At 44.3% G+C, this 14,615-nt stretch overlaps 1 protein-coding gene across 1 annotated transcript in view; it reads right to left on the bottom strand.

Moving 5' to 3' along the window:
* The window catches only part of LOC143935831 (NXPE family member 1-like), a 78,997-nt gene that overhangs the window by 18,780 nt on the left and 45,602 nt on the right, over window positions 1-14,615 (bottom strand). Inside the window, exons 3-6 of the mRNA XM_077459947.1 lie at window positions 12,333-12,500; window positions 5,655-5,759; window positions 5,014-5,563; window positions 3,219-3,411 (exon numbers count right to left, since the gene is read on the bottom strand). Of these exons, the coding sequence (XP_077316073.1) occupies window positions 3,219-3,411; window positions 5,014-5,563; window positions 5,655-5,747 (836 nt within the window). The 5' untranslated portion in view covers window positions 5,748-5,759; window positions 12,333-12,500. The remainder of the gene's footprint in view (window positions 1-3,218; window positions 3,412-5,013; window positions 5,564-5,654; window positions 5,760-12,332; window positions 12,501-14,615) is intronic.

Raw genomic sequence — 14,615 nt, 5'->3', positions numbered from 1 at the left:
GTAGCACCCTATACCAAGTTACCAGTCCTTATAAGAACTTTTGTGGAACAAGTGAGTTGTGAATGTTTAGCAGACTGCAGCAGAAGGGCAGCAGTCAAGTATAATATCCTTTCTATATTTGGAAGAAAGAATATTATACATGTACAAGCCTATTACTGTACCACTGATACCAGTCCTGAAAAGAACCTTTGTGGAACTAATAATAACAGCAAGTCTTTAAAATTACCCTCACTGCCTGACAACACTGCTTCCTTCCTGTCCCTATACAAATTGGCAAAAAAAGAGAACGATTAGTGGTTACTGGAACAGCTCTTTTGTGGACCTTGATAGTAACAGCTAATGATGATGATGATGATGATGATGATGAAAGACTAATCTGGCTGTCCCTGTAGCATACACCGTCCTTTCCCTTTCTCTAAACTAACAAAAGACACTCAGGCTGCTGCAAGAATCAGCAGCACAGCAAACCTATCAACACCTAACACCTATACCAGTCCTGAAAAGAACTTTTGTGTACCAAATAGCTAGTGGTTTATCTCTCCCTACTCCACACAGGAACCTGTCCCTATCGTAACAGAAGAAAGAATGTAAAATGGCCACCGGATCGGGTGTATTTATAGGTTAGGGGGAATGTCCAAGTGTCCATGTGCTGTCATGTCTCAATTGGCTGTCCTGTATCACATGATAAACGTGTCACCAAAGGTTAAAGTTCTTGTATACATTAAACACGTAAGTCCGCCGCGGCGAACGACGGAAAAAGGCGTTCGAACGTGCGGACCGCGAATGTCGGAAATTCGCCGCGAAACGACCGCCGGGCGAAACGTTCGTCCATCACTATTTCAGAGGATGAGTAAGGCTCTGGAGAAATCTTGGAGGTTAGCATGGTAGAAGAAGACAAGGGAGCCAGAGAGCAAGGTGTCTTGGGAGAAGTGAAGAGGATGGTTTGGGTGATTATCAGTTTGACAAAATTTGGCTCCCATTGATTTCAATAGGGTTCAGGATCTAAATTTCCTTGAAGTTCACTGAACCCTGCTTGAACCAAACCCAGGGCAGTTTGGCTAATAACTAAAATGTAAGTATTTCATTGCTCCCCGGGACTAGCCCAAATTCCAAGAAACAATTAGCAGGCTGCTAGGAAGGACCGAGGCAATAATCAAATCCAACAAAACAACAATTTAAATATGGAGGTGTTTACATTTTTGTTTAAAGCGGAGTTCCACCAATTTTTACATATTGCTTTGATCAGAAAGCCTACCTGCAGTAAAGTTATAAATGGATATTCTTTTTTCTTTTCTAAATACCTTTTATAGCTAGGACTTCCAGTCCCGGCCACCTAGGCGATTTTGTCATAAGTTGATTCCCATGGACTCCTGGGATGCCCGTGTGTCATCTATCCCAGGAGTTCCCGGGAAGCCTAATAGCGAAATCTCATGGTATTCCGAGACTTTGGTATATGCCTTCCTTTCCGGTTTCTATGTTGACAGGTTGCCATAAAAACAGGGCGGGAACTTTCGCCAGCACCACCGTTACTATGGCAACCTGTAAACACAGTGCACAGTGTCATTACTGCGCAAGCAAGAGATCAGGAAGTGCATGCTGGGTAGCCAGCTGCACAAAATCCCGGAACCAAACAGGAGAGGGCTTCAGGTGCCCACATCATAAATGGCTGGTGCCTGCCTGCTGAGATCCTGTGAGTTAAAAGCAAAAATAATGATTACATTTGTAAGAGTATCCTAATGTTATTTTACAAGTAAAGAGAATAACGGGGATGTTTTTTTAATAAAAATTGCTAAAGGGGTTTGATCTCCGCTTTAAAGTGGTTGTAAACCCTTACAACCAACTTTGACCTACAGGTAAGCCTAGATTAAGGCTTACCTGTAGGTCCAAGAAATATCTCCTAAACCTACACGGTTTAGGAGATAATTGCCGAAAGACAGGCACTGCTGTCTACGGCGCATGCGCCGTAGACAGCGGCGTGCAGGCGCACTGAGCGCATCGCATTCAACGGCAATATGCCGCGAGTGGCAGCTCCCGTGACGTCATCGCGGCTTCGCCGAATGACAGCGGCAGAGCAGGAGACCCACGAGAAGATGGGTGCGCCGGACTACAGGGGACAGCAGTGACTTCGCTGGCTCCTGTGTCAGGTAAGTGACACATAATGGACTACTATGCGATGCATAGTAGTCCATTATGCTTTACCTTTGCAGGGAATGAAAGAGTAAGTAAACGCATCAGGGTTTACTTCCTCTTTAAATATATCTAATTATATTTTTTCGTTTTTGAATAGAATATGGACCTCTGTCAGATTTGTATTGTTATCTGTGTCCAGGGGCGGACTGTCAACTTATGGGGCCCCCGGGCAATAGGAGATTATGGGGCCCTCAGGCAATCAGAGATTAAGGGCACACACAGTATACAATCACACAGTATACACATACATGTACACATTGGCTGAGAAGGTACTGGAGAGATGGGGCAGGTACAATCTCAGGCTTTTTAGACCAAAAGGATGTCGGTAGGGGACATTTCAGACACAGATGTAAAAAAAAAAAACACAGATTTTTACATACTGTCCCTGGTTTTACTGAGGCTGGCAACCCTGATGGGGCCAGTGCCCGAGTAGCCAAATGGCCAGTCCGCCCCTGTCTGTGTCCTTGCTGTGAAAATTCACCTTCCATATTCGTCTTGGTGCCCATTGCCACCAGGACTGAACTTAATGAATATTGGCCTAAATTTATGAAGAAATTTGACTTTTTACATTTTTTTATTGAATATCTTTTATAGCAGAAAGTAGAAAATATTGTTTGTTTTTTCCAAATTTTTGGTATTTTTACATTTATATTTTTATATTTAAAAAAAAAAAAAACAGTGATCAAATACCACCAAGAGAAAGATCTATTTGTGTAAAAAAATTATATAAATTTTGTTCGGGTACAATGTAACATGACAGCGTAATTGCCAGTTAAATTAGCGCAGTGCCGAATAGCAAAAAATGGCCTGGTCATGATGGATTGTGGTTAAAGGAAAAAACAAAAAAAACAAAGCTTTAACTTCTTCAGATCCACGCTATAGCCGAATGATGGCTACAGCGTGATCATACGTTGCCAGGTGATTTGGCCAGTAAGTCTGTTTTTTTCAACAGAACAACAAGTTTGGAACCTCATATACTATAATACAAACTATGCCGGTAATAAAAAATAAACTTAGGATGTACTTACTCGGTAAACAGAGTCTTGTTCTCGTTGCTGAAGTACGTAAATTTTGTGTACTCGTTACTTAATGCTATGAAAGCCTCACAAGGTACTCCTGGTAATTTGATACAGTAGAAAACTTCATTATATTTCTTCTCCAAATATGTACATTTTTCTTGTTGGGAATACAAGTACAGTGGTGTGAAAAAGTGTTTGCCCCCTTCCTCATTTCCTGTTCCTTTGCATGTTTGTCACACTTAAGTGTTTCGGAACATCAAACCAATTTAAACAATAGTCAAGGACAACACAAGTAAACACAAAATGCAATTTGTAAATGAAGGTGTTTATTATTAAAGGTGAAAAAAAATCCAAACCATCATGGCCCTGTGTGAAAAAGTGATTGCCCCCCTTGTTAAAACATACTATAACTGTGGTTGTCCACACCTGAGTTCAATTTCTCTAGCCACACCCAGGCCTGATTATTGCCACACCTGTTCACAATCAAGGCATCACTTAAATAGGAGCTGCTTGACACAGTAAGGTCCACCAGAAGATCCTTAAAAGCTACACATCATGTCGAGACCCAAAGAAATTCAGGAACAATTGAGAAAGAAAGTAATTGAGATCTATCAGTCTGGAAAGGGTTATAAAGCCATTTCCAAAACTTTGGGAATCCAACGAACCACAGTGAGAGCCATTATCCACAAATGGCGAAGACATGGAACAGTGGTGAACCTTCCCAGGAGTGGCCGGCCGCCCAAAATTACCCCAAGAGCGCAGCGACAACTCATCCAAGAGGTCACAAAAGACCCCACAACAACGTCCAAGGAACTGCAGGCCTCACTTGCCTCAGTTAAGGTCAGCGTTTATGCCTCCACCATCAGGAAAAGACTGGGCAAAAATGGCCTGCATGGCAGAGTTCCAAGGAGAAAACCACTGCTGAGCAAAAAGAACATCAAAACTCGTCTCAATTTCTCCACAACACATCTTGATGATCCCCAAGACTTTTGGGACAACATTCTGTGGACCGATGAGACAAAAGTGGAACTCTTTGGAAGGTGTGTGTCCAAGTATATCTGGCGTAGAAGGAACACTGCATTTCATAAAAAGAACATTATACCAACAGTAAAATATGGTGGTGGTAGTGTGATGGTCTGGGGCTGTTTTGCTGCTTCAGGACCTGGAAGACTTGCCGTGATAAAAGTAACTATGAATTCTGCTGTCTACCAAGAGATCCTGAAGGAGAATGTCCGACCATCTGTTCGTGTACTCAAGCTGAAACGAACTTGGGTTCTGCAGCAGGACAATGATCCTAAACACACCAGCAAGTCCACCACCGAATGGCTGAAGAAAAACAAAATGAAGACTTTGGAGTGGCCTAGCCAGAGTCCTGACCTGAATCCTATTGAGATGTTGTGGTATGACCTTAAAAAGGCAGTTCATGCTCGAAAACCCTCTAATGTAACTGAATTAGGACAATTCTGCAAAGATGAGTGGGCCAAAATTCCTCCAGGACGCTGTAAAAGCCTCATTGCACGTTATCGCAAACGCTTGGTTGCAGTTGTTGCTGCTAAGGGTGGCCCAACCAGTTATTAGGTTTAGGGGGCAATCACTTTTTCACACAGGGCCATGATGGTTTGGATTTTTTTTCACCTTTAATAATAAACACCTTCATTTACAAATTGCATTTTGTGTTTACTTGTGTTGTCCTTGACTATTGTTTAAATTGGTTTGATGTTCCGAAACACTTAAGCGTGACAAACATGCAAAGGAACAGGAAATGAGGAAGGGGGCAAACACTTTTTCACACCACTGTACATACCACATGGAGTATGTACCTCCTGGTTTTGTTTAAGAAACTTTCCTGTGTAGGCCATATAATTGTATCCCATACTCCTCGTTTTCCACAGCAAAGATACTCCTTCACTGGCATGTAATAGGCGAATGGATATTTGTACTTGTCCTTCCCAAAACAATGTAAAATAAATATTGTAAGTTCCATTATTGAAGTCCTCGATTCTTCCACAAGCCGCAGCTCCAAGATTTGGTGAAATCATCCGGGCTCGTAAGAAGTCTCCTCCATAAGTCTTCCTTTTCCCCAAATAATTGAACACTTCAACCTGAAAAATCAAGATGTCTCCAACACAATAATTAGGTTTGTAGTTCAATATTATTGCTGTGCTTTTCAGCGCACTGGTTGTTTCATTAAAATACATGTTATCCTTTTGGGGGATTGTATGGTTTATCCTGGTCATTATCTCAGCTATTTGTTGGTCGATGGTTTTGTTTTCCGTTGTTGTGGCAATGTACCCATTTTTTCCATAGGCAGGTACCAGATGATTGATTACATTCAAAAAGTGAAAGTTGGAAAGCTGATGAGAAATGGTCAATATTTCTACTGTTACACTCTTAGCTTTATTTACAGGCACAATTTAAGTGTGAGGTCTACAACAAAGAACCTACCTGACTGAAGTTTAGGTGAACGATGTATCTAAAAACCACGAAAACAGTACAACACAAAATGATCATATACACTTTTCTGCTTGCTTTGAACATTCTATTGGTCTCCTGAAATAGAAGTGAGGTGAAATCAATCAATAAATATGATCCACAATCTACTGTATAGTATAAATAGAGGGAGTCCTTACAAACAATGGCCAATCCAGAGCAGCTTTCATGCTCATTGCCTTGTGGTGGTTAATTCCCCATTGCGTTTTATAGTTTTGTTTAATGAAGCACAGGTATTAGTGTTTACAACCATATTTTAGGGTTAATTCATGGTGAGTTAAAAAAAACCCATATAAAATAAAGTGATTAGGTTGAAAACACTGAAGATCCACACCAACCTATTCTGACACAAATGCACACACTCCACTATCTTATAAGATACCGGTAAATTGTTGGACCTTATAAGGCCCATCTTGATTCATAACAGACCTTCAAATCAGACCTAAGGCCGCGTACACACGCGCGGACTGTTCGCCCAACTTTGTCCGTCCAACAGTTTCAGCAAACAGTCCGCTCAAAATTAGCATGGACGGACATGCCCACACACGACGAACGAACAGTTTGCTGAAACCGTGCGCGATGACGTGAACAGCACGTACGACGGGACGAAAAATACGACGTCCTATACACTGCATTATAGCTTTCGGCGTGAAAATCCTTTCTGAGCATGCGCGCAACTTTGTTTGACGAACAAGCCTACACACGAGCGGGCTGTTCGCTGAAACAAGGTTTCAGCGGACAGTTTTTCGGAAATTCCGAAAAACCTTGTCCGTCCAACTGTCCGCTGAAACTGTCTGCTGAAAGCCCACACACGAGCGGACTGTCCGCCCAAACACTGTTCAGCGGACAAAGTTGGGCGAACAGTCCGCCCGTGTGTACGCGGCCTTAGTTATTCAAAGCTGTGCCAGTGATCTTGGTCTTTAGCTGGTAGACCTATGGTAAGAACGCCACATGATCTTTAAAAGATATGCTATATTACTGTAAAAGAGAGAGGAAGTCAATAATATGATACACCGCAGAGATAAAACAAAGGAGGTGGGAGCACTGTGAATTTAAAGTCACAAACTTTCAGTTATAGTTTTATCATGATTTTTATTGGTAAAATAACGTGTTTTGAAAATGCAGCTACACATTTCAGCTTTCTCGTCCTTCTTTAGGACTACAAAACGGTAGGGAAAAGATGTACAAGTGACACATTTAGTGTAATGGCCACATAATACAAAAAGTTCACATATCAATTACCTATACAGTATGTTTCTGATGCTGAGAATCAGAATAATGGTGATATAACAATAAATATAAAACAACAAACACTTGTTGAGTGTGATTGTTAAAATATACAGTTAAAGTGGTTGTAAACCCTTACAACACACTTTGACCTACAGGTAAGCCTAGATTAAGGCTTACCTGTAGGTCCAAGAAATATCTCCTAAACCTACACGGTTTAGGAGATATTTGCCGAAAGACAGGGACCGCTGTCTATGGCGCGTGTGCCGTAGACAGCGGCACGCAGGCGCACTGAGCGCGGCACCGTCAATGACGAAGATGCCGCATGTGTCAGCTCCCATGCGCATGCGCGGGAGTGGCGTCATCGCGGCTTCGCCGAATGACAGCAGCGGAGCCGCGAGACCCCCACCGAGAGGATGAATGCGCCGGGCTACAGGGGACAGCGGTGACATTGCTGGCTCCTGTGTCAGGTAAGTGACATATGCATAGTAGTCCATTATGCTTTGCCTTTGCAGGGAATGAAAGAGGAAGTAAACTCATCAGGGTTTACTTCCTCTTTAAAAGGCTGTGTAGTATGACCATGTGTCTTTGCATGTATAATGTGCGTATGGAAGTATTCATTAGGTAGAGACAAGTTAGGAAGGAATATACACTAAAATAGTATTGAGACGCCTGACTTTACATGCAACTTCAATGACATCCCAGTGTTAGTCCGTAGGGTTCAATATTGAGTTGGCCCATCCTTTGCAACTATAATGCCCTGTACACACGATTGGAAATTCCGCCAGCAAAAGACCGGTGAGAGCTTTTGGTCAGAAAATGCAATCGTGTGTATGCACCATCGGACTTTTGCTGGCGGAATTTCGGCCAGCAAAAGATTGAGAGCAGGTTCTCAATTTTTCGGTCGGAAAAAGTTCCGATCAAAAATTCCGATCATCTGTACAAATTCCGATGCGCAATATTCCTACGCGTGCTCGGAAACAATTCGACGCATGCTTGGAAGCATTGAACTTCATTTTCTTGGATCGTCCCAGTGTTGTAAGTCACCACGTTCTTGGCGGTCGAAAGTTCAGCAAACTTTTGTGTGACCGTGTGTATGCAAGCCAAGCTTGAGCGGAATTCCACGTTTTTTTCTGATGGAAAATCCGCTCACGTGTACGGTGCATTAGAGCTTCATCTCTTCTGGGAAGGCTTTCCACAAGGTTTAGGAGTGTGTCTATGGGGATGTTTGACCATTCTTCCAAAAGCGCATTGGGAGGTCAGGCACTGATTTTGGACGAGAAGGCCTGACTCACAGTCGCAGCTATAATTTATCTCAAAGGTGTTCTATCAGGTTGAGGTTAGGACTCTGTGCAGGCCAGTCAAATTTCTCCACCCCAAACCCGTTCATCCATGTCTATGGAACTTGCTTTGTGCACTGGTGTTTAGTCATGTTGGAACAGGAAGGGGGCATCCGCAAACTCAAGCTCAAGCCCCAAGCCTTAAGTTGGCCCCTTAGTTCCAGTGAAGGGAAATCTTAAAGTGATTGTAAACCCTTACAAACCACTTTGACCTACAGGTAAGCCCAGATTAAGGCTTACCTGTAGGTCCAAGAAATATCTCCTAAACCTATATGGTTTAGGAGATATTTCCCGAAAACAGGCACCGCTGTCTACGGCGCATGCGCCGTAGACAGCGGCGCGCAGGCGCACTGAGCGCTGCATTCTCAACGACGGAGCTGCCGCGCGTGTCATCTCCTGTGCGCATGCATGGGAGTGACGTCATCGCGGCTTCGCCGAATGACAGCGGCGGAGCTGCGAGACCCCACCAAGAAGATGGATACGGTGGACTACAGGGGACAGCGGCAACTTTGCTGGCTCCTTTGTCAGGTAAGGGAATGAAAGAGGAAGTAAACTCATCAGGGTTTACTTCCTCTTTAAGGCGTCAGCAGGGCCGCTGATAGGGCAGTACAAGCAGCCCTGTTGTACCGGGCCCAGCCAGCAGGGGGGGCCCGAGCAGATTTCTAGCTAAAAAAACGAATTTGCTAAATAACTTTATTAACCTGCTCCCACTTGATTGGCAAGGTATATTGTACCTTCCTGGGCCCCATCAGGTTAATAGAGGGGCCCAGGAGGTGAGAGAAGAAGAGGGACTTTTTCTCCATTTTCGGGTGGAGGCATACAATCCCTGCTCTGCATCTGTGTACCTTGTGCTCACTGTATGCTTTCCTGGGCGGATGGATTCAATTGTAATGCGGCTCCCTTCCCTCAATAAGTGCCGTGCTGCTGCAGCCTGATGGAGAGACTGAACAAGAGAGTAATCCATATGCTGGTCCCACAGGCAAGCAATTCCCTTACACACATCACACACACTGACACACATCACACAGGCTGAGGCTTAGTCCCCTGACTCCCCATTGTGTGCTCATGGTCATTATGATGATCAAAGCACAGCAGGTTCTCTATGGCTCTGTCAGTGTAACATGCTGTGTGGTTGTGATTTTCTTAATATATGGCTGTGCTGTGTGTTACAGACTATAACTCAGCACAGCCATAAGAAAGTCAGCACCACACAGCATGTTACACTGACAGAGCCATAGAGAACCTGCTGTGCCCTGATCATCATAGTGACCATGAGCACATAGTGAGATGCTACTTTACACATGTGATGGGGGAAGGGACAGTAAAAACACACAGCCAAGATGCATTTGTACCACCCCCAAATCACTCCCCTTTAAGAATTTTTCACCCAAGCCTTGCAATCAGGTCCGCCTGTCAGTTTTTCCTGTGGACCAGTGGGTGCAGTAGCTGTGTATGATGGGCACAGTGGCTGCGTTTGATGGCACAGTAGCTAAGTTTGATGGGCACAGTGGCGGCAATTGATGGCACAGTAGCTATGTTTGATGGCACAGTGGCGGAAATTGATGGGTACAGTAGCTACGTATGATGGCACAGTGGCGGCAATTGATGGCACAGTGGCAGCAATTGATGGGTACAGTAGCTGCGTATGATGGCACAGTAGCGGAAATTGATGGCACAGTGGCGGCAATTGATGGCACAGTGGCAGCAATTGATGGGTACAGTAGCTGCGTATGATGGCACAGTAGCGGAAATTGATGGCACAGTGGCGGCAATTGATGGGTACAGTAGCTGCATATGATGTTCATATGATTTTCAGTTTGTTTGCGTCCCCCTCATAAATTTTGAGCATCGCCTGCCACTGATGTGGATCGATTGAAAGCCCCATGCAGGTCTACAGGAGTCCAGATATGAATTGACTTGTGTCCATTCAGGTAAAAAAATAAAATAATAGAATAATAATGGTTATTAAAGCGGAGTTCCACCCAAAAGTGGAACTTCTGCTCATCTTCTTCCTCCCCCCCCTCCGGTGCCACAATTGGCACCTTTTGAGGGGGAAATGGGGGGGGGGGGGTATAGGGTATCAGCTATCCTTTTCCACTTTCAGGATTCCCTGCCACAGAGCTGTGATGTCACCGCGGGGCTCCCTCCTCCTCCTCTGGCCCCTGGGCCAAACGGGGAGAGAAGCGGGGCCTCGTGCATGTGCAGTAGGGTTTCCGGCGTGAAGCTGAAAGGCTACACTGCCGGGTTCCCTTACCCATAATGGTGGTGGAGCACCCAACAGCTGATGGAAACATCCGCTGCGGGTGTCGAGATCGTTGGACTCCAGGACAGGTAAGTGTCCATTTATTAAAAGCCAGCAGCTGCAGTATGTGTAGCTTCTGGCTTTTAATGTTTATTTTTTTGGGGGTGTAACACCACTTTAAAGGTTCACCTTTTGGAACATCTTACATGTTTCAGCTCCTGCCACCTTTCCCCCAGATTTTGTGACAGCATGGGGTCAAGGGCGGAGCCAGGGGTGGGGTTGTGGGCGGGACCAAGGGGCCCTGTCAGGTATGCTCTATGGGGCCCCATGATTTCTAACAGCGGCCCTGGGCGTCAGCATACCAATACATTTTTGACAACTTCTTGCCTGCAAAGCAATGGAGGACCAAGTCAAGTGGAATGCTGCCCACACACCAAATGTCATCCAGTATCAATGCATATGTAGCATAAAGCCGGGTACACACTATTAGTTTTATTTTCGTTCAATTTTCATGCAGCCCAGCGGGTTCAATGAAAAAAATGACAGCTCCAGTCGGAGCCACTGCACTAACCATGTGAGGTTAGTTCAGGAATCACCCCCCACTGAGCTGTTGCGTTCTGACAGGGGAACTGCCCCCCGCCAGAACACTTTGATCAGCGCTCTCTGTCATTGGCTGGTGGTTTGCAGGTGACATCAGACCTTTTCATTTTTGTCTGTCATTGGCTGAGAGCGCTGATCGGAGGTTGGTCGGATGTTGGTTTTCCAGCATGGTCATCTGACAGACCGACTTACACACGGACCGAATGTTGACCGTTTTTTTCTTAACTGCCCATTGTCTCTCAACATTTGGCCCATGTGTACCCGGCTGAAGGTGTTTGTTAATTGCTGTGCTTAAGGATTACATTATTTGGTTTTGATTTACCAAGATTGCTGTCCCTGTAAAAGTGGTCCTCAAGACAACCGTGGAAAATGATCTGCAACTTGAACTATAGAAACCATCTGATCAGGAATCCGACTCCAGGTACACAGTGAGAAGAACTGATGTTGTTCTCACCGTATGATGTCTGAATCTGGAAGCGACGAGGATTTTGTCACTTCCAGTTTTGGTCTCATGTAAACAAGCCATTACTGGCTTGTGAAAGCATCAGATAAAACCAGTCTTGGCTTGATCTGATGCTTTGGAAGCAGAAACCAGAAAGTTTTAACCCCCCCCCCCCCCTGTGCTTACGTGCAAAAGTGAATGCGCACGTTGGTCCCGCATGCATATGCAAACGACAATAACACCACACAAGTGAGGTATCGCCATGAACATCAGAAGGCAGCAATAATTCTAGTGCCAGTTGACTCTAAACTGGTAACTGTAAAGACTATGGAGATTTTTAGGTACTGTAGTTTGGCGCTATTCCACAGGCTTACTAAATTTTAAAGCATGACATGTTTGGAATTTTTGTATTCGGCGTAACATGGTCTTTAATATTTCACAAAACAATTGGGTATTATATTTTTTGTGCATTAAAATGATGTTTAGAAAAAAAAAAAAAAAGCTGCAAAAATCGCAACACTGACCACTTTATTCTCTAGAGTCTCTGCTTTAAAAAAAGAAGAAAAATAAAAGCAAATAAATAATATATTATTTATATATATATACATACACACACACACACATATATATATATAATGAACCTTTTTTAGTTGATTCTCCTTTAAGGGGGTGTGGCAGGAGGCGTGACCTATGCCTACATACATTTGTTAGTAGATGTCCCTCATTCCCATCTCAAAATGTTGGGAGGTATGTTATTTTATTAAATATACAATGCTAAATACCTTTTCTGGTTAGCAGTATATGCTGTAGCAGTCTTGTGACTTCTATCAGTGTTTTGTTAAAGCTTGTAGGAGGAGTTTTTCACACTGCACTGGCTGTCCTATCAGGATCTAGGACACCTGACCCTCTGGACAGTGCTTATTGGCCCCGTGATGATCACATGCACTCTCCTAAGAAGAAAAAAAACAAACATTCTAGCAATACACACCAAACTGAGCATGTGCAGCCTGACTCCAGTAACTCTGTCTTATCCTGACATGTTTTAGAGTCAGTGGAAGAAGAGGAGGATCAGAAAAGACAGGATCAAACAGCCATTTTCTCACAATGCAGGGGATTACCCTTCCACAGTGATTATAACAAGCATGTTTTACTGCATATACAGACTGATTTTACTGTTGTGGGTTTAGTAACGCTTTAATTAACTCATCAATCAAAAATCAATAATGATTTTGTCAACTCAAGGTGAGGTCAGAAATACAATGCAAATATAGGATAAATAGTTTGAATCATTTTGTGTTACTTGGTTATATTTTAAATAAGGATTAGCAATCAATAAACAGCTGTGTAAATGAAATCAATGGCGCATGTCATACACAATTGATTCTGAATTAATTAGCTGACACTGAGATCATGACCATAAATTTAAAGTGGTTGTTAAGTTATAAAGCACACACAATAAAAAAACATTCTATGCTGCAGTGTACGTGCCTTGTAAAATATATATGTCCATTACTACCTTATTTGAGAGCGCCGCTCACGTGACTCCACGCAGCTCCCTTTCCAAATCTGACAGCTACAACGGGAGGGGTCGAGAATCCCCCGCTCATGTCAGTCGGGAGGAGGGGAGAAGAGAGTCGAGACAACAGCCCGGGAGAAGGGGAGCAGCGAGGAGTCACGTATTAATGGGAATATGTTTTCCAAACACAAACAATGCCACATAGAACGTTTTCTAACAGAGAGCATTTTTTACTGTTATTTCAGCAGCAGGAGGGGGGATGGGGTGGACCTTAACACAGAGCTGACAGGCAGGGAGGGGGGGAAGTGGAAGACAGAGGAGAGACAGGAGATCTGCAGATGACAGAGGCACGTAAACTGACCATGGTGTCCGGGCTCAGCAGCCATGATAAACCGTGGTCAGTTTACAGGGGGTAGGGTATAGCCAGGCAGGATCAACCAGGTAATTCAGATGATAGAAGGGGCCAAATTACACAGCACAAGCACTGAGCTGTATAACATGCTTTAAAGCGGGAGTCCGCCGGGAGTTCCGCCGTTTTTTTTTTCTTTAAAAGCCAGCAGCTACAAATACTGCAGCTGTTGACTTTTAAAATAAGGACACTTACCTGCCCAGCACGCCCGCAATGTCGGCACCCGAAGCCGATCTCTCGATCGTCTCTCGGGTGCTGCCGCCGCCATCTTGGGTATGGGAATCAGGAAGTGGAGCCTTTCGGCTTCATTTCTCGGTTCCCTACTGCGCATGCGTGAGTCGCGCTACGCAATAAGGATGGTCCCGCTGTCTCTGGGATCTGTGTGTTTCCCAGCAGGCAGCGGGGGACTTTCGAAAAGGGGCGTAGATTCTGCAGAATCTACGCCCCTTTCTGCAGATAGCTATGCCGAAAGTGGGTGCAGATACCTGTACTGTACAGGTACCTGCACCCCCCTCCCCCTTGAAAGGTGCCAATTGTGGCGCCGGAGGGGGGAGGATTCCAATGAGCGGAAGGTCCACATTAGGGTGGACCTCCGCTGTAACCACTTCAATACTGGGCCCTTATACACCTTCCTGCCCAGGCCAATTTTCAGCTTTCAGTGCTATCGCATTTTGAATGACAATTGCGTGGTTATGCTACATTGTCCCCAAACAAAATTTTTATCATTTTGCTCCCACAAATAGAGATTTCTTTTGGCGATATTTGATCACCTCTTGGATTTTTCATTTCTGCTAAACAAATCAAAAAAGACCAAAAATTTTTAAAGAAAAATGTTTTTTTTTGTTTCAGTTACAAAACTTTGTAAATAAGTAAGTTTTCTCCTTCACTGATGGACACTGATGAGGCTGCACTGACGGGCCCTGATAAGGCGGCACTGATGGGCACTGATGAGGTGGCACCAATGAGGTGGCAGTGATGAGGTGGCATTGATGGCCACTGATGATGGGCACTAATATGCGATTGGACACGGCTGATCATGTGGTAAAGAGTCTCCATCAGAGACTCTTTACCTAGATCAAAGTTGCGGTGTGTCAGACTGACACCGCAACAACAGTTACAGCGGTGCACGCCCCGGGGCAC

Source organism: Lithobates pipiens, unplaced genomic scaffold (genome assembly GCF_037356315.1).
Source record: "Lithobates pipiens isolate NorthernLeopardFrog02 unplaced genomic scaffold, aLitPip1_a1.2 Scaffold_28, whole genome shotgun sequence".
NCBI classification, from domain to species: domain Eukaryota; kingdom Metazoa; phylum Chordata; class Amphibia; order Anura; family Ranidae; genus Lithobates; species Lithobates pipiens.
Note: the sequence above shows the minus strand (reverse complement) of the source record. Positions and strands in the feature narration are given on the sequence as shown.